This window comes from Erinaceus europaeus, chromosome 18, assembly GCF_950295315.1.
Source record: "Erinaceus europaeus chromosome 18, mEriEur2.1, whole genome shotgun sequence".
Lineage (NCBI taxonomy): Eukaryota > Metazoa > Chordata > Mammalia > Eulipotyphla > Erinaceidae > Erinaceus > Erinaceus europaeus.
The window spans coordinates 74207164-74230626 of NC_080179.1; the positions used below are offsets into that span (position 1 = coordinate 74207164).

Sequence of the window (23463 nt, forward strand, 5' to 3'; positions counted from 1 at the left end):
CATGCCAGCTTTCCCAGCAGGAGCTCACTACAGCTCAGAAGCCCTGTCAGTGATCAGGGCCACTGGGAGATGAACCCGCAACATCCAAGAAAGCAGGAGAGAGAGAAAGAGAGAGAGAGAGAGGGAGAGAAAAGAGCAGCTCTCTGGCACCGATGATTCTGGGGACACTGGAGACTGAACTCGGGAGCTCACGCTTGGGAGCCCAGTGCTGTCTTCGATGCGCAGCAGCGGGCCGGCCTTCACTGCCACAGGGAGCAGTGCTCCCGCCCAGTACAGGGAAGGGGCTGGGCCTTGCTACCTCCGTCCACCCGACTCCACGGCCTTGGTCTCCTGCCGGCAGCTTTAATCCTGGCCAAGAGTCTGGGCTCAGTCCGCATCCAGCTCTCTGCTGAGGCTGTTACCAGGGCCTCCGCTCGCTCCTGCCCACACCCTCCCGGCCTGCAGGCGTGTCTGTGAAGGCTGTGGGCTGCAGGGGAGACGAGTGGGGCCAAGAGGGAGGCCAGTGGCAGCACCAGGCTTAACTGGCTTCTGGCACTCAGGAAGCAATGCCACCTCTGGGCCTCTGCCAGGGACTCGTCCTCAAGACTGGGCACAGAAGGCCCAGGTGGCAGGACACAGCTTGGTAGGTGCTGTCCCTGCCAGGGGCACATGATGGTTCGGGGGCCTGTGTCCTGGAGACACCATGGCAACCAGCTCCCCCTAGAGACACAGGAGCACGCTGTGTGCGTGCCCGGCGCAGAACCACAGCCAAGCTCTTGTTGTGACTTGAGACAACTCGGGCAAGGCCAGAGAAAGGAGAGCAGAGGAAGGAGGAGGTAGGAAGTCAAGGCACAGCCTGTGCCCAGGAGGCCTGTCCCTGCTGTGACTTTTCCTCTGCTTTCGCTTTCTGCGACTTGGTAAAACCAGCCCGAGCCGGGGAAACGCTTCCATCCACCTGTTAACGCCCGTGTCCAGCAGAGAAACCATCACAGAAGCCACAACTCCCACCTTCTGCACCTCCAAAAGAATCCAGATCCAGACTTCCAGAGGGGGAGAAATGTTCAGAGAAAGATGACTAGGGGGCTCTGAACCCCAACTGCATCAGGACCCAGAGAGAGAAGAGGAGACAAGGAGGGACATTTGGAAATAGCGACAGGTGTAGGTGTGACTTAGAGAGGAAGAGAACGTAGGCCATAGGAAAACCCGCAAATATGTATGATTCTAGGTAGACACAGAAGTCATAATCAAGCTAGACTTGTGACCTTGGGAGAACTACTGCAGTTTCCAGTGGAGGGGATGGGGACACGGAACTCTGGTGGTGGAGCTATATCCTTGTTATCCTGTAATTTTGTAAATAGACATCCAATCACTAATAGGAAAACGATATTGAGGGAGTTGGGCGGCGGCACAGCGGGTTAAGCGCATGTGGCGCAAAGCGCAAGGACCGGCGTAAGGATCCCGGTGAGTCGGGGAGTCGCTTCACAGGTGGTGAAGCAGGTCTGCAGGTGTCTGTCTTTCTCTCCCCCTCTCTGTCTTCCCCTCCTCTCTCCATTTCTCTCTGTCCTGTCCAACGACAACAACAACAATAACTACAATAAAACAAGGGCAACAAAAGGGAATAAATAATAATAATAAAAAGAACAAGAAAACAGTATTAAAAAAAAACAGCGGAAGACACTGAAACACCCCTCCTCTCCGAGGGTTCCCCACAGGCTCTCTCACGCAGCCTCACAGAACCTCAGTACAGAGCCCCTGAGAGGGGTTTCAAAATGTTCAAAGTGTTTTGCAGTGGTGAGGGCAAACAGCATAATGGTTATGCAAAGAGACTCTCTTGCCTGAGGCTCCAAAGTCTACAGGTTCAACCCCCCCCCCCACTAACATAAGCCAAAGCTAAGCAGTGCTCTGGTAAACAAACACACTGCTAAAAAACAAACAAAAAAAAGAAACAAAAACAAACAAAAAATCAAAGCGTTTTGAAAAACAGTGGAGGGAAAAAAGGCCACTATAACACACACTTTCCATGAACAAGGCCTGGGGGCAGATCCCTGGATTGCTTCTCTCATTCAAGAAATACATCTTAAGGGGGAAAAAAAACATGTGTGCTGAGGTAGTGCACCTGGTTGAATGCACGTTACCAGGCACCAGGACCTGGGTTCAAGCCCCCCAGTCTTTACCTGCAGAGGGGAAACTTCACGAGCGGCGAAGCAGGGCCGCAAGTGTCTCTCTCTTCACATCTCCCCTTCCTCTCTCAACTTCCCTGCCCTGTCAAATAAAAATAGTAGATCAAAAACACTTATATAAAGGCCCATGGAGGTTAAATATATGCATTGCATATCTAAGTATGTATACATACACAGAACACATGGACATAACTGATTTGGTTTTTTTTTATTTTTATAAAATATTTTATTTTTATCGGTTCAAGCACCCAGCTCCCCATGCAGGAAGTCTCTGTCTTTCTCTCCCCCTCTCTGTCTTCCGCTCCTCTCTCCATTTCTCTCTGTCCTGTCCAACAATGATGGCATCAATAATAACAAGGGCAACAAAAGTGAATAAATAAATATTTTAGAAAATCTATTTTATTTAATGTTTTAGTGAAAAAGAGATATAGAGAGAAAGACCAAGAGCACTGCTCAGTTTAGGCTTATGGTGGTGCTGGGGATTGAACCTGGGACTTCAGAGTCCAAGGTATGACTCTCTTGCAGAACCACAATGCTGTCTCCTGTGACCCACATGGATATACACAATAAACATATGTGACCAGGTGGTGACACACCTAAGCACACATATCACCATGCAGAAGGACTTGGGTTTGAGCGCCCACTCCCCATCGGCAGGGGAGATGCTTCGCCAGTGGTGAAGCAGGTCTGCAGGCGTCTTTCTCCCTCCCTCCCTTCTCCTCTCAATTTCTCTCTGTCCTATAAAGTATAATAGAAAGAAGGAAAAAAAAAAAGAGGGAGAAAATGGCTGCCAGGAACAGTGGGATCATCATGATAGCTAGCACCAAGCCCCAGCGATAACCCTAGAGGCTAAATAAAACAAAAAGCACGTTAACTCGCAAATGTTAACCATCAGTATAAGGCTTTTCCTGTTGCTTCAATTACTTTATAGGCTTGGTGATTTCCAAAACAAAAAGGGGTCTCTTTTTTCCTACAAAGAAAACATCAAGTTATTCATATATATAAAGATCATTCAACTTTATATTAAACTGTTCCGTTAACAGTAAAGACATGAACTCCTCCCACTCATTCTATCACATCAAATAACCCCAAACCCCCAATCAAACACACACATTCGTGAAAAGGAAAACCACATCCTTATCACTCACACTACAGATGTAACCTCCTGCCCCTGTCTTGCTGAATCGAATCCAGTAGCCTATATAAAGGTTTGACACTGAACACGGCAGGCTATTTCAGGCACGCAAGGATGGTTCAATATCAGAAGCTCCACACCAACACAGATTCTATCATCCAAGTATTTGTAAAACTCAAATGCCTCTACAAAAGATGCTCTCAGTAGAGGAGGGAGAGAATTCTCTGTCTCTGTGTTTGGAGCACACGTGTGCAATGTCATGCCACTTTTTCATTTAGATAGGAACACAGAGACAGCACCTCTCATATGGTGCCAGGGTTCAAACCTGGGCTGTGGTGTGCATGGTAAGGCACATACTCCACCTGGTGTGCTCTCTCTAGCCCAAGAGAACTCTCTTAAGCAAAAAAAAAAAAAAAAAAAGTATCCAAAGTAAGTCTGAACCAATGTGGTCCTCAGAGGAGCCAGATACATTCCTGCTAAGATGAAGAACAGGGCAAAGATGCTTCCTTCTCTCCACTAAGATTCTCCATTAGAGAGGAGACCACCTGGGACTGGAACAAGACAGGACTAGAAAGACCTCAGGAACCCACCAAATCACCGGTGAGTGCAAACACATGTGGCTCGTGGTCAGAGAGGAGTCTAGGGAGAGATTAAGTGGCTGGTGACAGTCCGCCAGTTCACCAGTTGAGACACCACCTCCAGTCTGTTTCACCAACAAGAGGACGGCTGAAGGGAGGAGAGGACTCCCCTGAGACTCACCAAATGCAACTGTGAGTCTCCATTGCTACTGTCCTCAGAGTCTGGAGCAGCGGCAGGGAGGCCCTGTGCTGACATCAGGGACAGAAAACTAACCAGGAAATTCAGGAGAAGATCAATACCTCCGGTGGCTAGCAGTGGGGCTGTGAGAGTCTCTTTGCATAACCACTGGATTATCTCTACACCATCCTGCTTTATCTCTTGGTCAGGAGTCAGTGACTAAGCTAAGAAGTCTACTTATAGTTTAAAAGTCCCCAGGATCCCATAGCCTACAGGGAAGAAAAAGAACAAAAGAGGCTTTTAAGCCACTGAGCTCCAACTCAGGGATTAAAATACTATTGAAACAACTGTCAATTTCTACGACTGTGAACCCTTTCATTACCTTACTTAGACACAAGTCAATCCAGGCAAGAGTGATCAGTAATTTGAAAAGTACTGAGAGGGACCTCATAACATACTACACAGAATGGTTAAGCCAACAAGAAGAAATATTGGAGAAATGAACCAGGACAAGAGTCCAGCTAAAAGCCCCCCAAAAGTTGAAGCACAAAATAATGAGGTCAACATCCAAACACTAGTTAAGGAAATAATCACAGGAGTGAGTAAAGAGTCTGAAAGAAAAGTCATCAGAAATGCAGAAACAACAAATGAGACCCTGGAAGAAAACACTAATTATCTCAAGGTTATCAGAGAGCTGAAAGCTGAAATAGCTGAGCTAAGAGCACAACTAGCTGAGCAAGCTAAAACAGGAATCAGAACAGGCTAACAAGATTCTCCATTAGACTAGGGGGAGGGGATAAAGTGAAAGGAAGGAGCCCACAGTGATAAAGTGAAAGGAAGGAGCCCACCTGCCCTTGTCAAGACCTGTTGAGAACTTCTGTGCTGGGACTACGGCTGGGACTCAGAGCCTTGGCCATGGGAAGGAGCCGGGACCTGTGACCTTGCCTTAGGTTACCAGCGTGGCCACGCTTACGGTCTGAATTGTTCTCAGGGGTTGTATTCCGGAGGTGTGGGGCATCCACGTCACTGGAGGAAGCATCTTCCCGGTGGGAGAGCCTCCTGGGGGCCGGTTCTTTGTCAGGGAGTTCAGCAAGTGCGTCAGTCAAAGCACCCACTTCCGAATGAGCTCAGCTCAGCCCGCTGGCCTCAGGCCCCACAGGAGAGCCCCTGGGGTGCATGATCAGGGGTCTCTAGAGGCTGGTGTTTTGCCTGGAGATGGGAAACAGGAGTACACAGCCAAGAGAGATGGGAGAATGTCTCTACTTCTGTTTTCTCTGATCAGGACACAGGGCCCCTATCCCCTTATGGCTGTGTCTAGGAGGTGTGGGTGTGCTGGACAGACAGGTGGCCAAGCAGGACTCTGGGCCCTCAGCCTGCTTGCACAGGAGACCGCAGGGGACAGTAGTGTGGGGAGTGGACTGGGCAGAAGTCCAGAAAGGTGGGGTGAGTCCCAGCTTCCGCATCTCAGGAACCAGCTGGGCGGAAGGGAGCGGCACTCCTGACCTGTCTGCCTCAGACTCCTAAGGACTGGGCAGGGACAGTCACATCTGTGCGGGTGAGGAGGCTGTGAGTGCTAGCCGAGGCCAAAATCCACCAAAGAGGAGGAGCAGAGGTGTGCTTCCCTGGAAAAGGTGCTGGGAGTGACCCGTGCAGATAACCCTCCTGTAAGGGAGGGTGTGGGTCTAGCACCCTATCTGGGGGGTGGTGACTGTCTAGTGGGAGCCCACAGGGACAAGGTGGGGAGGCCCTAGTGAGCAGGCAGGGGCAGCACCACAGGCCTGAGTTCTGGCTTCGAGTACAGAGCAGGGGTGGGTGGCTACTGCGTGGGGACAGCCCATGTGGAAGTGAGGGTATCATCGGGACTCAAGGCCCTCAGGCAGGGCACACGGCACGGGGTGGGAAGGGGGGTGGTGACTCACGGCACATGTGGGGGACCAGCTCGGGGGGTGAGGGTGGGGGGTGAGACTGTTGTCAGCTGATGGCTCCCAGCTAGAAAAGTCCCCTTGACTCACACAAGAGGGCTAGGAGTGGGGGGGACGGCCCTTGGGGTCCCCGAGAGTGGGTGTCCACCTGTGCTAGGGTGTACCTCCTTTTCTCACTGGCCAGAGCTCAGCTGTGGTCTGAGGGCGGAGGGTAGCCAGAGGGGCTGTGTGTAGCACAGGTCCGTGTGACTGAGGGCCGGTCTTGGGGCCCATTTCTGGCCAAACACGGTCATGCCAAGGTGCCCATGTGGAGACAGTGGTCTCCCTAAGCTTGGGGGAGGGGGGCGCTGGTGATGGAGAGCCCCTTGCAGCCACTGGCTCCCAAACCTGGACCAGCTGACTCTGCCCACCCAGCACTTCTGAAGGGCCTGGAGTCGGGCCTTGCCGGCTATGTGTAACACACCCCCTGACGGCACAGGCGCCAACTCAGCCCCCCGCCCCACACCAGTGCACCCGTGGGTTTCTGTGTTCATGGTCTCTGGTTGAGGCGGCTCCCCGCCCTGAGCTCTCTGCTCCCCCAGCAGCCAAGCCCTGCTGTGCACGCAGTGGCGCCCCCCCAGGTGCCCCTGCCCTCCGCTCCCTCCCTCTTCTTCACTTAAAACCTGCCCCCCGGCTGGTCATACCGGGAGAGTGTGTCCCCTGCCTACTGCTCTGGGGCCTGGGCAGAGCCAGGACTGAGGCAGAACAGGGATGGCACGCAGGCTTGGAACACAGACCCAGGGCCAAAGTGGCTACCACCTACCTAGTGGCATTGTCCCGTAAGGAGCTGGGAGGGATTTTCCAGAAACCACGGTCTGCTGAGCCTCGCTGGGTGGAGGTTCCCAGAAAGGAGGAGCAGGGAGGAGGAGCAGGGGCAGTGACCATGAGCCCCAGGGGCTCAGAGATGGACCTCCATGCCTGCCCAGGCCACAGCTGCAGGGAGTGGGGGCTGGGTGTTAGGCAGGGACAGGGTGGGCTCAGGCATGGTTGGAAGAGAAAGCCACTGTGGACAGCATGCCCTGGAGGTGACATGAAGGTTCCGGAAGGCCTAGGCCTTCTGCACTCCAGTGTCTGTCTGGGGCTCTGCAGGGAGAGCTGGGAGTCTGCAGGGAAGCAGGGGCCCCTCGGCTAAGTCCCAGGAAGGCTTAAAATAGTTCCACACCCCACAATGACCTTGGGTTCATACTCCCCTAGGGATAAAGAATAGGAAAGCTATCAGGGGAAGGGATGGGATGTAGAGTTGGAAGTCTGTCAGGTGGCATACTGGCTACAGCTTTGGACTTGCAAGCATGAAATCCTGAGTTTGATCCGTGGCACTGCATGTATCAGAGTGATACTTTGGTTCTCTTCCCCTTGTTAGCTAATAAATAATAATAAAGTTGCAAGTTTTTATTTACTGATGAGCGATTGAGAAAACCAGAGCATCACTGTGGTACCTGTAACACTGGGGGACGGACGCTGGACCTCATGCTGGAGACTCCAATGATTTATCTACCGTCCCACCTCTTGGGCCACTTAAATCTTTTTTTTTTGGGGGGGCAGTTAAATCTTAAAAAGAGAGACGGAGGGGTCAGGCGGGGGCACACCTGGTCACACACGTACGTTACTAGGACCAAGGACCCAGGGCCAAGTTCTCTTCACAAGTGGTGAAGCACAGAGCTCAGCTGGAGCACAGGGACACTGAGCAGGGACAGCAGGGCACGGACAGGGAGGGCTGGCCGGCTGCGGCAGGAGGAGTGAAAGAACCTCCCTCTTTATCTCCCCCTTCCTTCTGGATCTCTCTGTCTCTATCGAATAAATAAAGTTAAAGAAAAAAAAAAGAGACACAGAGAGAAACTGAGATAGAAGTATCTATTGAGAAGTGAATGGGTAAGAAAGTGTAGCTTGGGGAGTCGGGTGGTAGCGCAGCGGGTTAAGCGCATGTGGCGCAAAGCACAAGGACCAGTATAAGGATCCCAGTTTGAGCCCCTGGCTCCCCACCTGCAGGGGAGTCGCTTCACAGGCGGTGAAGCAGGTCTGCAGGTGTCTATCTTTCTCTCCCCCTCTCCATTTCTCTCTGTCCTGTCCAACAACGACGACAATAATAACTACAACAATCAAACAACACGGACAACAAAAGGGGATACATAAATAAATAAAATATATTAAAAAAAGAATCTTAAAAGTACTGACTGCTTCCTGCTGTGGGGGCAGGAAGCACACTGATGCTCCTCGCCACGCTCAGTGTGTCAACCCTGCCAACGTATCTCAGACGTCCCAGCCTGGCCCGCCTGCTGGGTACTCTCCTCGGATAACCGGAGCTCTGATAACCGGAAAACGCCTCTGCTGAGCCCAAAGGGCATTCTTAGCCTCGGAACCCCGCCAGCCCCTGGCCACTGGTCTCGTGCTGGTGCCACCCAGGACTTCAGCTACTTGGTCTCTGTGAAGCACGGCCGCAGCGCAGGGACCCTCTAACTCACAGCTGGCTTGAGAATTTAAGGGGCTTCCCGGTGCCCAGATGCCTAGGCCTTGCTTGGCTGGGACGTGCTCAAGCCATCCCTGCAAACCGGGGGACCCCTTCTCTCCAGAGGTGTGGGTTATTGTCAGTACAGCAAGACTGAGGGGGTCCTTTCACTCCTGCCCCTGCCCGCCAGCCCTCTCTCTCTGTGTCCGTGCTGTCCCTGCTCAGTGTTCCTCAGCTCCAGCTGAGCTCTGTGCTCAAGCCGGAAGCCTGTCATGAGATCAAGGCCAGGAGTCCCTCTCAAGACTGCAGGGAGAGAGGGGAGCAGGTAAAGCCACACCAAGTCAAGAGATGCTAGACGCCCCGCATGAGCATTTTCCAGCCCAGAAGGGCAGACCAGAGACCCAGCAGCCTCAGGGGTTTGGTGGAGGAGGACACAGGCCACTGCCCAGACGCCATGGTAACCACGGGCTCTCCTGAAGGGTGACCTCTGTAGAGGGTGACCTCACTGATGTGTCACGTGGATAAGATCACTGCCCCAGAAGCCCCCGAGTACCCCCTGGGTGAATGCTGCTAGGGTAGTGCCCACCCACCCCACCAGCAGCCTCACATCAGCCCTCAGTGACCACACGGCGTGGCTTGCAGAGGGACAATGACCAGGGACAGCAGGACACGGGGGAGGGAGGCTGGCCAGCTGGGGTGGAAGAAACAGAGGACCTTTTCAGTCTTGCCATGCTGGCAAAGGCCCACACCACGGAGAGGAGGGGTCCCCTGGTTTGCGGGCACGGCCTGCAGATGGAGAATTGTCTTGTCTGTCTGGCAAGGCTGGGTGGCCCATAGGAGCTCTCTGGATGGGAGCCGGAGGGGTCGACACTGTGCCCGTGACCTTTGGCTCCTTCAGTCACCTGTGCACGAGATGGGTGAGTGTGGACTGCAGACTGCCAGGACCCCCTCTACTCACCTGGCTGTAAGCTAAGAGCCTTTTCCTTGATAAAACGCTGTTTTGGGGGGCCAGGAGGTGGCACACCCGGCTAAGCGCTCACATTACAGCACACAAAGACCCAGGTTCAAGCCCCTGGTCCCCACTTACAGGGGGAAAGCTTCACTAGTGGTGCAGGTGTCTGTTTCTCTCCCTATCTTTCCCGCCCCTCTCCATTTCTCTCGGTGTCTAATAATAAACAAAAATATTTTAAAATAAAAAGAAATGGTGTTTTCTACCCAGGGCCCACAGCCAGTTCAGCTTCCAGAGAAGCCAAGGAACAAACCTCTCCTCACAGCACTGGGCCGCGGGGCTGGCCGTGGCTGAGGGCTCAGGGACAGAGGGGAGCCAGTAGGCAGCCATCTGTCTGCACCTGCAGGAGCAAAACCAACTGCCCAGACCTGCCTGCCTGCCCAGGGGAGTGGGGCGCAGGGGCGAGTGCCCGGAGCTGCGGTCTCTGCTCTCCCAGACCCTGGCTGCCGTGGGTGCGGGGGGCTGAGACTGACAGGTGGGGACCGCACGCTGGCCCCGGGGTGACGTGCTCTCAGCTCTGTGCCTGGCTGGCCACAGTCCCTTCACAGGTGACATCAGACACCCCCACACTCCTCTGAGGTCTGCCTGTCCCGCTCCACCTGTCCTTGACTCTCTGTTGCTCCCGGCTGCTGGCCATTTAACTGGTGGAGCAGGCACCCCCCCCCCCCGCCCTGTGGCCTTGGGGACCCCGTGTCTGAAGGAGCAGTGTCACTGTGCATGCAAGCGCTCACACACACACACGCCCAACAGGCAGGGCGGTGAACTCCAGGCCCATTCCAGGCTGACGATGCCTGGCGTGCCCCTCCTCCATGAGCACCCCTTCTCCCCACTGCCCCTGGTTACTGGGGCGGCCAGTATAGGGGCACCCCTGGCACCACAGGGCTGGGAGACAACCTTGGGCAGCGAGTGAGGAGGCTCCCTGAGTCCCAGCTGCTCGTGTGCAAAGCGGGTCAAGACCAGGAGGCACGCGGGAGGTAGGCGGGCGACTGGGAGGACCAGAGCTCTGAAGAAAATGCCCTTCACGCCTCCCATTCAAGCCTCACAGCTCTGGGACACTCCCGCCCTGGGTCTCAGCATGGGGACGTGAAAGCAGCCCCAGTGGTATTGCCAGGCGACTTCTGGGCTAATCCTGCCAGGCAAGGAAGGGAGGAAGCTGCGGACAAGTGGGCCTGGGCAAGGTGATGGGGTGGACGGGGGCTGCTGGGGTGACTAAGCAGTGCTGCCCACTTGGGGTGCGTCTGCACGACTCAGTGGGGTGTCTGAGTGTGTGAGTGTGTGTGTGTGTGTGTGTGTGCGCGCGCGCAGGGGTGGGCAGCTGGACACGAGCTGGAGCAGGAAGGCAGAAAGGGGGCCAAGGGGCGTGTTCCAGGACGCTGGGGCAGCCAGCTCTGGGCTCCGGGCTGAGGTCTGGGCTATAGGGTCTGTTCTCTGACCCAGTCTTGCCAGGACACCCCATCTGCCCAGGCCTCTAGGTGGGAGACATGGGGACGGATATCTCTCTCCCTGCCTGCTTGGCTGGGCCAGCGCAGAGACCACGTGTCACTGCCAGGCACCCAGGTCCAGTGAGTATGGTGCCCGCGGAATGCCACTCTGGGCCCAGAACGGCCAGGCACAAATGAGTGACACAGAGAGGGGACCTTAGGGCTGGTGACCACACAGACCACCGAGCTCTCCTACCTCCGACCTGGCAAAGGGGGACCTGTGAGAGAATGGAGACCTGCAGGCAGGGGTCAGACATGCTGCTCAGGTGGTGGCCGGTCCTGCCCGGCCAAGCTGAGGTGGATGCCGGCCCTCGGGGACACGCTTAGGGACCTGCCTGCTTGGTGGCAGCACTTGAAGTGAAAGAACACACTCAGACAGACGCGCTGTCTCTGGTCCAGAGGAACAGTGAGGCCACGTGAGGGATGTGGGCTGCAGGAGGTGGAGAGGCTAGATGTTGACACTGCTCTAGGAAGCAGGGAGGGGGCCGGGTGGTGGCACACCTGGTCGAGAACACGTTAGAAAGCTGTCTTGCCCTCTTGTGGGCCCCCCTAGGACCTTGCCCTCAACTTGGATCAACAACAGTGGAGAATGTTCCATCCTCTGAAGGGAGGCTGGACAACATACTCTACGCTACATCTGAGGAAGATGGGTCGATATTGGGGCAGCTTGGAACGTTGCTACTCATGACCACAGAATGTGAGCTCAGATCTAGAGGGATGCAGAGATCACACAGGCTCCTAAGCTGAATATGGGCCCAGATCACATCAAATCGATGGGGTTTACAGTCAACAATATTTATGCCCCTTTTCCATATTAGGGAGCTACTCTCTTCCCTGATCCAGCTTTCTGGTCCTTCTGCCAGCCGTGATATCACCTCCCCACACAATAATTAGGATTTCACCTGCATATCAGATTTCAGGCTCAGGCAAAAACAACAACAACAACAAAACAAAGAAACAAAACTAGTATAGCTATAGGCCCTTTGGAATATAACTAAAATATGCCTACTAGCTATCTACGAAATGGAGGACCCCCCAACTCTTCATCTGCACTATTCCAGCCTTTAGGTCCATAATTGTTCAACAATATGTTTGGTTTTGTATGTTAACTCTCTTTTCAGCCACCAGGTTCCAGATGCTAACATGATGCCGACCAGACTTCCCTGGACAGACAACCCCACCAATGTATCCTGGAGCTCCAATTCCCCAAAACCCTGCCCCACTAGGGAAAGAGAGAGTCTGGGAGTATGGATCATCCTGTCAATGCCCATGTTCAGCGGGGAAGCAATTACAGAAGCCAGACCTTCCACCTTCTGCACCCACAGTGACCCTGGGTCCATGCTCCCAGAGGGATAGAGAATGGGAAAGCTATCAGGGGAGGGGAGGGGATACGGAGTTCTGGTGGTGGGAATTGTGTGGAGTTGTACCCCTCTTATCCTATGGCTTAGTCAATGTTTCCTTTTCATAAGAAAGAAAGAAAGCTGTTTTGGGAGTTGGGTGGTAGTGCAGTGGGTTAAGCGCAAGGAGCAGCATAAGGATCCCGGTTCGAGCCCCCGGCTCCCCACCTGCAGGGGCGTCGCTTCACAGGCGGTGAAGCAGGTCTGCAGGTGTCTGTCTTTCTCTCCCCCTCTCTGTCTTCCCCTCCTCTCTCCCTTTCTCTTTGTCCTATCCAACAACACCACCATCAGTGACAACAACAACAACAATCACTATAACAATAAAAGAAAAAAGAAGGGCAACAAAAGGGAATAAACAAAAAGAAAGCTGTCTTAGGGGTGCACACAGCTGCACTGACAGCATGAGGTGCACGGCAAACAGAGACATGGGGAGCAATGATGAGGCGGTTGGCAGACGGGGCTGCGGGGCCGCTTCCTAAGTCCCTGTGGGTGGGTGACCAGAGTCAGGCTCAGAGCAGGCAGGGAGCAAGGCCTGGGAACTGTGAGGCTGTCACTCCTTCCCCTCCACACTGCTGAGGGGAGCCTGCATCTGGAGACCCAGGAAGGAACTGCTTGTTCCCAAAGCCACTAACTACCTGGGGTGAGGAGGGGAGCCCTGGCCAAAGCACTGCAGGTCTCCCTCTTCTGTGGACTTTAAGAGGCCCGGGAACTGACCCATCTGCAATGGGAACAGGCTGTCACATGTTGTAGAAAAAGAAAGAAAGAAAAAAAAAATCCCAGGCAGTCTTACACATCCCTCTACCTACCTACATCACCCATGCTGTGAGGACACTCATTTTACAGAGCAGGAAACTGAGGTACAGCAGGCTCAGAGCTGTTCCATCCGGTTCCTCCATGCCCATCTGCTACCTTCCTCGCTCCCAACTGGAGCCAGGTGGCCACCAAGGGGCCGAGGGATGGGCGCTCTGACCTTACCAGGGGCTCCAGCATGTCCCAGCTCCTGTCTGTGACCTCCAGGGGCAGCTCTGCCCCCCACCCCCATCCAGGGAGCCCCCTGGGTGCTACAGCTTTGTAAATCATTAACTCCACTCTCTGGTTGCCATCCAGGCGACTATGGATTTGCCCCGATTCTCCCCACCCCCACCCGCTGGACCTTTTATTGCCCCCATGTAAACAGGCAGAGGCAGCTGCTGGCTCGCTGTCTGTCAGGCGCTGGCTGACCCGGACCGGCAGCCCGGCAGCCCTGGGCCCTCTCAGGAGGTGAGGTCCCTGTTCTCTATCCAATGACTGCAGTGATTTCTTTATTATTATTTAAAAAAAAAATTTATTGATTCTCTTTTGTTGCCCTTGCTGTTTTGTTGTTGTAGTCATTACTGATGTCGTTGTTGGCTAGGAAAGAGAGAAATGGAGAGAGGAGGGGCAGACAGAGAGGGGGAGAGAAAGACAGACACCTGCAGACCTGCTTCACCGCCTGGGAAGCGACTCCCCTGCAGGTGGGGAGCCGGGGGCTCGAACCGGGGTCCTTATGCTTTGTGCCACCTGTGCTTAACCCGCTGCGCTACAACCCGACTCCCTTCTTTCTTTATTTTTAGAGATAGAGAGGCAAAGAGAGGACGAAAGAGCCCACAACACTGAGGCTTCCTTCAATGTGGAGGCAGCCGGGCTCGAACCTGGGTGGCACACATGGCAAAGCAGTCCACTACCCAGGTGAGCTATCCCGTTAGCCTTGACTGGTAGACTCCTAGGTCCTCTGAGGGGCCACGGCTCCAACGTGGCTATCAGGGCCTGGAGCGACCACAAGGTCACAGGAGGTGGAGGGCAAGTCCAGAAGCCCCTCCCCAGAAGCGAATGGCACCCTTGACCCCCCCATTCAGAGAGCCCAGCCCCAACAAAGGCAGGAGAGGAGCCTGGGACTCCAGAAACGAATTAAAGGGCAGCCGGGGGCCTAGAGAACCATCCCCACAGAGGACCTGAGGGCTGAAGGGCTGAAGGGTGGGAGGGTGGCCTCTGGAAGGTCTAGCCCGAGAGGGACAAGCAGGGAAAGGCCACGGTGGGGGCAGTGAGTGGTGGGGGTGGGGGCAAGGGCCAGCCTGGCTGCATTCTGCCCCCTCAAGGGAAACAAGCCGCAGCCCCAGGGCCAGGCTAGGCTCCAGGCTGGCGGCCCTGAACTTTGCCGCTGGGCTGGCTCTAAGCCGGCAGGCAGACAGACACGGCTCAGCACTTTACCTCTCTCTGCGGGGGAGGCATGTGCAAGCCACACTTGTGTGAAATCATGGGACCCAGAGACTGGGGACTCGGGGGGTCTTCTCACCCAGGGAGAAGCAGCCCCCACAAGGCCCACAACCAGAGCAATGGGAATGGATGCTGAGGCTCAGTGGGCCCGTCCGCTTCCGATTCCAGTTATCCCCGAAACCCAGAGTTCTAGAGAGCTCGATCCTACTCATCCAAGAAGTGCTTCTCCATCCCCCCAGACGTGGCGGGTCATACCTCTCTGACCTGCCTGTCTACTGTTTTGTTTTTGTTTATTAAACCAGAGCACTGTTTGGTTCTGGTGCTGCTGGGGATTGAACCTGGTGCCTTGGAGCCTTGGGAATGAAAGCTGTTTGGCATAACCATTATGCTACCTCTCTACGCCAACTATTTCTGTTTTAATGAAAGGTTTATATATTAATGGGGTGGGGGGGAGGGGGAGACAGAGGACACTGAGAAAGAGGAAGAGATTGAACTTGACCTCATGCTTGGGAGTTCAACATTCTTCCCACTGTGTCACCTCTCGGGTGGCTGTCTGTCTTTGTGGCTGGCGCAGCACCTCAACCACAGAGGACCCCTGGCCAGGCTCAGGGCCTTGCCCGTGGAACAACCTATCTCCTCCCTGACAGACAACAAATATTCCAGAGGGAGAGAAAAAGGGGCCGAGCACTCATAAAGGGAAGGACAGATGGAGAGATGAAAACCTTCCTGGGAATCCATCTTTGCATTTGCAGGAGGCAGGCGCTGAGTTGAGGTCCAGGCCACAGGAGGAGGGTGGGGCCACAGACAGGAGTGCCCGTGTGCCCATGTGCCCGCAGACTGTGGCTCGGAGGATAAAGCACTGGGCTCTCGTGTCAGGTTCTGAGTTTGGCCCTGGCATCACATTTCCCAGACTGACGCTTTTGTTCCCTTTGCTTTTCTCATCAATAAAGGTCCAGCCTATGGTGGTGCTGGGCCTTGAGCCTTGGCCCTCAAAGTCTCAGGCATGAAAGTGTTTTTGCATAAGCACTATGCTCTCTCCCCGGCCCTGCATAGTGTCTTCATGAATGCCACTCCAGGGAGTCGGGCAGTAGGTAGCTCAGCGGGTTAAGCGCATGTGGCGCGAAGCACAAGGAGCAGCATAAGGATCCCGGTTCGAGCCCCCGGCTCCCCACCTGCAGGGGAGTCGCTTCACAGGCGGTGAAGCAGGTCTGCAGGTGTCTGTCTTTCTCTCTCCCTCTCTGTCTTCCCCTCCTCTCTCCATTTCTCTCTGTCCTATGCAACAACGATGACATCAATAACAACAACAATAAAACTACAACAACAATAAAAAACAAGGGCAACAGAAGGGAAAATAAATATTTAAAAAATTAAAAATAAAATAAAATAAAGACTGCCATCCCAGCTGTGCAGGCCCTGACGTGTGGGGTCACAGACAAGGAGGAACCGAGCTCTCAAGGGCCCCTCACGGAGCTATGGCTCCCTTCCCATTCAGTCCCCACTGTCACCCCTCTACTCCAGGCCTCAGGTCACAAGCCTCTGTACCTGGAAGTGTTAAGGCAGACATCGGGACCAGATGGGCAGCTGTTGGGGGCGACTGTTCGCTAGATCCTGTGTTTTAATAAAAATCAGAGATGAGTTTCATTGATTGAAGACAAGAGAATTTTGGGACCTGGGGGTAACATGCTCGATAGAGCACTCACATGACCACGCACAAGGACCCAGGTTCAAGCCTAGTCCCCACCTGCGCAGGGGAAGCTTCTATGGCACTAGAGTGACACTGCAGGGTCTCTCTACCACTCAGCCCCCCTCCCCTTTCAATTTCTCTTCCCAGTAAATAAATAAAATAGAAACACAAGACACGAAACTTTTTTTTTTGGTTACCAGGGTATTGCTGGGGCTCAGGGCCTGCATGACCCCACCACTCCCAGCAGTCTCTTACTTTCGTCTTAGCCGGAGGGTGACAGACAGACACTGCAGCGCTGCTTTGCTTATGAAGCTGCCCCCCCTCGCTCTCTGCAGGTGTTCCCAGATGGTGGCCAGGGGGCCTGGGCCTGGGTCCTCAGTAATAGTAATGTGTGTGTTCTGTCTCCCGGATGTGCCACGTGTACCCTCCTAAGATTCAGGGCCCACAGAGGTGTTGCTGTGGTCGGCCCTGAAACATCAGAGAGCCACTTGAACCAGAGACAGACCAGACACACAGAACCGTGTCCCCTCAGACACGGCAATCCCCCCCTTCGCGCCCCGTGATGGAGAAGCAGTGACAGCACAGCCAGGGGGGACCTGAGTCCACAAGGCATCTGCTGACACAGAGGAGTGCTCGCTGAGGGCCTGCCTCATGCCTGCAACCACTGCACAGACAGTGCCTGGGGCCTGCGGCGCTGACCAGGGATTCGCCCGTTTCTCTTCAGAGAAGACAGGGCTGTCACTACTCTGCAACAGAATGGAGTGAGTGATGTGAAAGGGTGACGAGGAGGTGGAGGTGGAGAAAGAAGGCAGGAGGGCGAAGGTGGGGGCTGGCTTGGCAGCACTCGGGGTCCTGTCCCTCCATGTGTCACACACTTCACAGGCTGGGTGCTGGGAAAGTTTGTGTCTGGGTGTGCCAGTGCTGGGACCTCTCTTTAGCTCTGGGGGCCGCATGAGTGACAAGCAGCGATGGCCTCCTAGCCAGGGTGTCACCGAGCTACCCTCAAACCTGCTCTGCAGGTGCTGGCTGAAAGCAGAGACTCCTCTGAGCTGCAAGGCCTCAGATGGCTTCTGTCTCCACTCCAGGTCTCCTGAGGTGACGCCCTAGCCAGGTCCCCCAGGCGGACACACCCTGCTTGTAGGCCTCTGCCACTTGCTTTTTTTTTTTTTTTTGAATTTTTGAATTATTTATTTTCCTTTTTGTTGCCCTTGTTTTTATTGTTGTTGTAGTTATCACTGTTGTTGGTGATGTCATTGCTGTGGGATAGGGCAGAGAGAAATGGAGTGAGGAGGGGAAGACAGAGAAGGGGAGAGAAAGACAGACACCTGCAGACCTGCTTCACCGCCTGTGAAGCGACTCCCCTGCACGTGGGGAGGCGGGGGCTCGAACTGGGATCCTTACACTGGTCCTTGAGCTTCGCGCCACGTGCACTTAATCCACCGCGTTACCTACAGCCCGACCCCTGCCACTTGCTTTTTAATGTCAAACAACTGAAAGCAACTGTGAAAGCAAATACGAAAGGGCAAGAGGCTCAGATCTGAACTCCCCACCTGTACCCCCAGGTGCTCTGAGGCCAGCAGGAAATCTTTCTCTTGGTGCCAACGTGTGGGCAGCACCCACGTGGCCCTCAGCCAGTGCCAACATGCTGTTGCCACATTAGCATGGCGTGTGAAGAGTGGATAAGGGCACCCCAGGCAACTGGGCACTACCTAGGCAAGTTTCCTGGGGGAAGGGGCACTGGGCTGAGTTGGAGAGGAGCCAGCAGTGCAACAGTGGAAGAGGAAGAGGAGGAGGAAGAGGAGGAGGAGGAGGAGCAGGGCCTGTGGACATTGGACAGGGGCCTGCAGCTGAAGAGACCTGAGAACGGTGGAGGGATGGGGAGTGGCCTGAGAGAAACTGAGTCTCTGCAGAGCAAGGCCACAGGTGATGCGGGCTTCTCCCAGGGCTCTCTCTGCTGCAGGGGTCAAGGTCAAGCTTCACTGCTGGGTGTCTGTGGGGCCCCCCGAGGCCCCACTTAATTTCCAGGACATTCTGGGGCAAGCCAGGGAAAACCTTGCTGAGTTTCCCTTTGTTCCCCTTGGGCAGGTGGGCAGAGGGAGGAGGGTCTGCCTGTGAGGACAACATCTGGACAGTTCCAGGCCACAGAGACATGACTCTGGGCAGTAGCTGGTCACACGTCTCCCAGGCCAGTCCTTCCCAGGGGCCCTATGACACACCTCTCCCCATGGTGGGAAGTATGGAAGCACATTCCAGGTGGGCACTGAGCTGCTGCCATCTACCGTCTGTGTTTCTGTGCTTGTGTGTGTGCAGGGGGGCTCGGAGCTTCAGAGCTGAGCAAACCCAACCTCTCTGTGCAGGACCCCAAACGCTGCCCGTGATAACACTTAGCACAAGAGGTGCCTGGGCAGCCCTGTTCAAGCACCCCAACATGCTAGGCCCCAAGGACACAACAGAGAGAGGAAAGGGGCTTTGCCCAGGTCCACCCCATGATCCCATCAAGCTCAGGACCTAGCCTAGCTAGAATCCTTGACATCAAGCAACAGTCAGGTGCTGGGTCCCTAGTGGAGAAAGGACCCTCCCCCCCCCAAAAAAAAAAACCTAACCAACCAAACAAACAAAAAAACACTCCCCAAGGCTGCTCTTGACCAGAAGAATCTCATGAAGATGACAGTGGACCCCGTGCCGGAGCAGGTGGCCCAGCTCTGTCCCAGTGTCCCCTGCTGGAGACAGCTGGCCTCCCCTGCGCAGGAGATGCACGCCTGGCCGAGCGGGCTCTGTTCCGGCCACACTCCCACCCTGGGAGGGCGTGCTGGGGTTCTCCTGGAGTGGCACCTGGGGAGGGGGGCTGGAGAGGAGGCTAAGGGCTTCAGACTGTGGTGGCCTCCCAGGCACATCAGCCTCAGGAGGTGAGGCAGAGGCAGCAGGAGGTGTAGGACAATGGGGTGGACCCCAGTCGCAGCTCCTGTGTGAGGTGCCCCTGTGGGCACTGGGCCTGGACAGCACACCTCTGCACACTGGCCGATCGGACCCTGCATCCAGGACCCTGCCGCCTCCTCAGCCTCAAGGCAGCTGCCAGGGAAAGTGGGGCGTTCCGCCCCTCCTGCCTCCAGGGCCCTAATTTCCTGACACCCTGGGGGAAAAAACCCGAGACTGAGCAAAGGTGGCATTGACCCCCGCGCACAACTCCAGGCCTGCTCAGCCTGGACCCTCACATTCACCAGGGAGCCTGCGCCCTTCCCGACCTCCGGGGGTGCCGACACAGCCCCCAACGCCCCGAGCCCGAGTGGAAGATAAACAAAAGGCGGGCAGGAAGTGCTGGCTCAGCGCCCCCCACTCCAGCCTCCTTGGCGGCGGGGTGTCACCCGGGGAGCACCGGCCAACTTCCACCAGGCTCAGGCTGCACCCAACGCTTCTTGAGAGAAGGGCCCCCGTCCCCCGTCCGCACCCCCGGGCAGCTCAGGCCTGTGCCCCCGACCCCAACGGAACCCCCCCCCCCCAACAAAAAGGTATCTGGGTGCAGAGGCGCAGGCGACCTGCTCGGGTCTCCCCGCAGCCTGGCGACGTCCCTGGGCCTCGCTCCTCTTTCGGAACCGGGGGGGGGGGGCACCTGGTCCGGCCCGCGTGGAGGACCGGCCGCCTCCCCGTTCCCGGTGCAGGTGCCACTCGGGCCTTTGTTCTACCTGCGCTCACCGGCGGGCTGGGCCGGCCCCTTCCCGGGCGGGCAGCCCCTCCCCAGCCGCCTCCTCCAGGCAAGCCCGCAGGTGCGGCGGGAAGGCTTCACCCGCACGTGGGCCACACGCGCACGGGGACCCCCGAGGCCGGCCTGGACCCCCCCCCCCCCGCCCCCGTCGGGCCGGGCCAGACGTGTGCGACCGCTGACCGTGTCCGGGCGCCGGGCGGGGGCACCTGGCGCGCTCACCTGGGCGTGCGCAGCGCGGCGGGGTCGCGGCGGTCCAGCACGCCGGGCACGCAGCTGGTGAGCTCGGTCCAGTCGGCGTGCAGCCCGCAGCTCCAGCCGGTGGAGAAGCGGGAGAAGAGCCAGGTCTCGCGGCGGTTGGGCCGGTAGCAGGTGCACTTCTTCTGGCCGGGCCGGCAGTCGCAGGGCACCTCGAGGCGCACGTTCTGCACCAGGTGGCGGCCGAAGGTGGTGCCGCCCGTCTTCTGGATGTGCAGGAAGACGATCACGTCGTCGCCCTTCATGTCGAAGCGCAGCTCGCGCTCCAGCTCGCGCACCGGGAAGTAGTACTTCCGCTCGTAGTGCGGGTCGGGCGTGGGGAACAGGTCCAGGTCGTCGGGGGGCGCGCGGCCCCCGGGGGCGCCCAGGCTCAGCCCCGGGCCCGCGTACTGGTAGAGGATGAGCATGAAGCACGCCGAGCCCGCCACCACCAGCACGAACTTGCTGGCGCGCTCAACCATGGTCCTGCCGCCGCCGCCGCGCCGCCGCCGCATGTGTCACCATCGCCGGCCGCCCGAGCGCGGGCCGCGGGGCCTGGAGGGCGGGAGGGCGCGGGGAGGGGAGGGGAGGGGAGGGGACGGGAGGGGGGCCGCCGCCCGGCTACTCGGCGCCCGGGCCGCCCGCAGCCACGCGGGCCCGGGCTCTGCGCGGCGCCACGGCTGCGCCCCCGGGCTCCCGGCTGCCGGCTCCGCTCCAGCCCCGGCCCGCGCCCGCCCGCCCGCGCCGCGATCGCTGTGCGCCGCGATCGCCGTGCGCCGCCCCGCGCCGCCGCGTCTCCGCAGCCGCCGCCCCGCCCCGGCCCGCCCCCGCCCGCCCCCGCGCGCCGCTTGCCGTCGCCGCCCGCGCCGCGCCTCGGCCCCGCCCCCGGCTCCCCGCCCCCTGGCTGCCCTGCCTCGGATGCCCTCCCCCGGCTGCCCTCCCCCCGGCTCCCTTCCTCCCGGCCGCCCTCCCCCCGGATCCCCTCCCCCCGGCCGCCCTCCCCCCGGATCCCCTCCCCCCGGCCGCCCTCCCCCCGGATCCCCTCCCCCCGCCTCTCCCCCCCTGCCCTCCCCCGGCTTCCCCCCATCCCCTTCCCCCATCCCCTCCCCTCTCCTCTCCCCCCGGTTCCCCTCCCCCGGCCCCCCCCCCCCCCGGCTCCCCTCCCCCGCTCCTCTCCCCCCCCCCCCGCTCCTCTCCCCCCGGCTGCCCTGCCTCGGCTGCCCTCCCCCGGCTGCCCTCCCCCCGGCTGCCCTGCCCCCGGCTGCCCTGCCTCGGCTGCCCTCCCCCGGCTGCCCTCCCCCCGGCTGCCCTCCCCCCTCCTCTCCCCCCCCCCCCCCCGCTGCCCTCCCCCGGCTCCCCCTGCTCCCCTCCCCCTTCCTCTCCCCCCCGCTCCCCTCCCCCCGCTCCCCTTCCCCGGGTCCCCCGCCCCCTCCTCCCGCTCCCCTCCCCCGGCTGTCCTCCCCCTCCTCTCCCCCCGGCTGCCCTCCCCCCCCGCTGCCCTCCCCCGGCTGCCCTCCCCCCAGCTGCCCTCCCCTCCCCCCCGGCTGCCCTCCCCCCAGCTGCCCTCCCCCCCGCTGCCCTCCCCCGGCTCCCCCTGCTCCCCGGCTCCCCTCCCCCGCTCCCCTCCCCCCCGGGCTCCTCCCCTCCTCCTCTCCCCCCGGCTGCCCTCCCCTCCCCCGGCTGCCCGCCCCCTGCGGCTGCGGGGCGGCGCTTCCTGCGCGCGAGGGCCGGGCGCCCCCCGGGAACCCCTCCACTGCGGGGGGAGGCACGGAGCGGGAGCCTTTGGGGGGCCCGGGCACCCCTCCCTCCCTGCTGGCTTCTGAGCTTCACAACCCCCCCCCCCAGTCCCCAGCCCCCAGAGAAAGAGGGTGACCTTGCTGGCTGGGGAAGTTGCAAGGGCCGGGGTGTTGGGGGTGGGGGACCCGGGGGTCCCGGGGGCGGAGGCGCGGGGTGAGGCCCCGGCAGGCCGCGGAGGATGCGGTGTTTTTGGGGGGGTCAGTGTCCACGGCGCCCTGGCTTCTGGGAGAGGGATTGCAGCCAGCGCGCATTTCTGCTCCGTGTTTGTTTACCCAGACGAGGGACTTGGAAATATGTTGAACCCGTGTTTAAACACTGGAAAAGTCTGCCAAAAAAAAAAAAAGTTCATTAAAAAGAAAATCGACTTTCAGCTCTGCTGGGATAGTCTGGGGGGCTGTGGGATGGACCCCTATGTAGCCTGCAGGCCTGTCTCTCCATTCGCCCCCCATCTTGCAGCTCGGGCCTCTGCAGGGTTCCCCCACTAGGTCCTTGGTTCTTTTTATTTGTTGTTGTTGTTATTAGTCACTGAATATTGAGTGACAAAGTTATAATGGGCATAATTGCACATCTCTCCCACCACCAGATCTCTCTGTTCCCATTCCCTCCACTGGAAACTGCAGTGGTTCTCCCAAGGTTACAGATAATGGGTTAAGTATTATTTCTGTATTTATCCGTCTATCTATTTATATCTCTATATGTATTTGTCCAATTTTTCTTATGATTCTACTTTCTCCTCCTTTCTAAGTAAACCTGCTACTACTTCTGAGTGTCTTTCCCTTTTTCCTCTTCTCTCTCTGGGTCCTGGTGGAACTGGAGTTCAGACTCCTTTAGTCATCTTCCCCTAATATTTCTGCCCTTCTGGGAGTGTGGACCAAAATTCTTTGGGGGGATGCAGAAGGTGGCTCCTGAAATTGCTTCTCTCATGCTGGACATGGGCATTAGCAGGTCAATCCACACCCCGAGCCTGTTTCTATCTTTCTTTAGTTGGGTAGGGCTCTGGAGAGCCCAGGGGTCCAGGACACTTTGGTGAGGTCGTGTGCCTGGGTCCCTGGCTTTTTAAGGATTTGCAGGCCCTGCAGCTGTGTCCTGGTACCCTGGCTGTGTTGGGCAGGGACATCTCTGCAGGGCAGCCCAGAATTACAGACTCTGGCAGCTGACCGAGGCCTGAGTGTCTGCATCTGTATTGCTCTGCCAGCCCTAGTTTTCCACCTGTTTGGGGCCCAGAGAGAGAGGTAGCTGTGTGTCATTATACGGCAGTGAAACTATATATATATATATATATATATATATATATATATATATATATATATATTTTTTTTTTTTAATTTAATTTTTTCATTTTTTAAAATTTTTACCAGAGCAAAGCTCAGCTCTGGCTTATGGTGGTGTGGGGGTTGAACCTGAGGCTTTAGAGCCTCAGGCACGAGAGTCTCTTTGTATAATCATTATGCTATCTAGCCCCACTAAACTATATA

General features: G+C 57.2%; 1 protein-coding gene and 1 long non-coding RNA gene across 2 annotated transcripts in view; one reads left to right on the forward strand and one right to left on the reverse strand.

Moving 5' to 3' along the window:
* HS6ST1 (heparan sulfate 6-O-sulfotransferase 1) overlaps positions 1-20809 on the reverse strand; it is a 38163-nt gene extending 17354 nt beyond the window's left edge. Inside the window, exon 1 of the mRNA XM_007520890.3 lies at positions 20177-20809. Within this exon, the coding sequence (XP_007520952.1) occupies positions 20177-20706 (530 nt within the window). The 5' untranslated portion in view covers positions 20707-20809. The remainder of the gene's footprint in view (positions 1-20176) is intronic.
* On the forward strand, positions 13958-16218 carry LOC132534286 (uncharacterized). The gene is made up of 2 exons (XR_009546010.1): positions 13958-14048; positions 16092-16218. It is a non-coding gene; the product is annotated as an uncharacterized LOC132534286 (long non-coding RNA).
* Positions 20810-23463: the final 2654 nt, after the last annotated feature.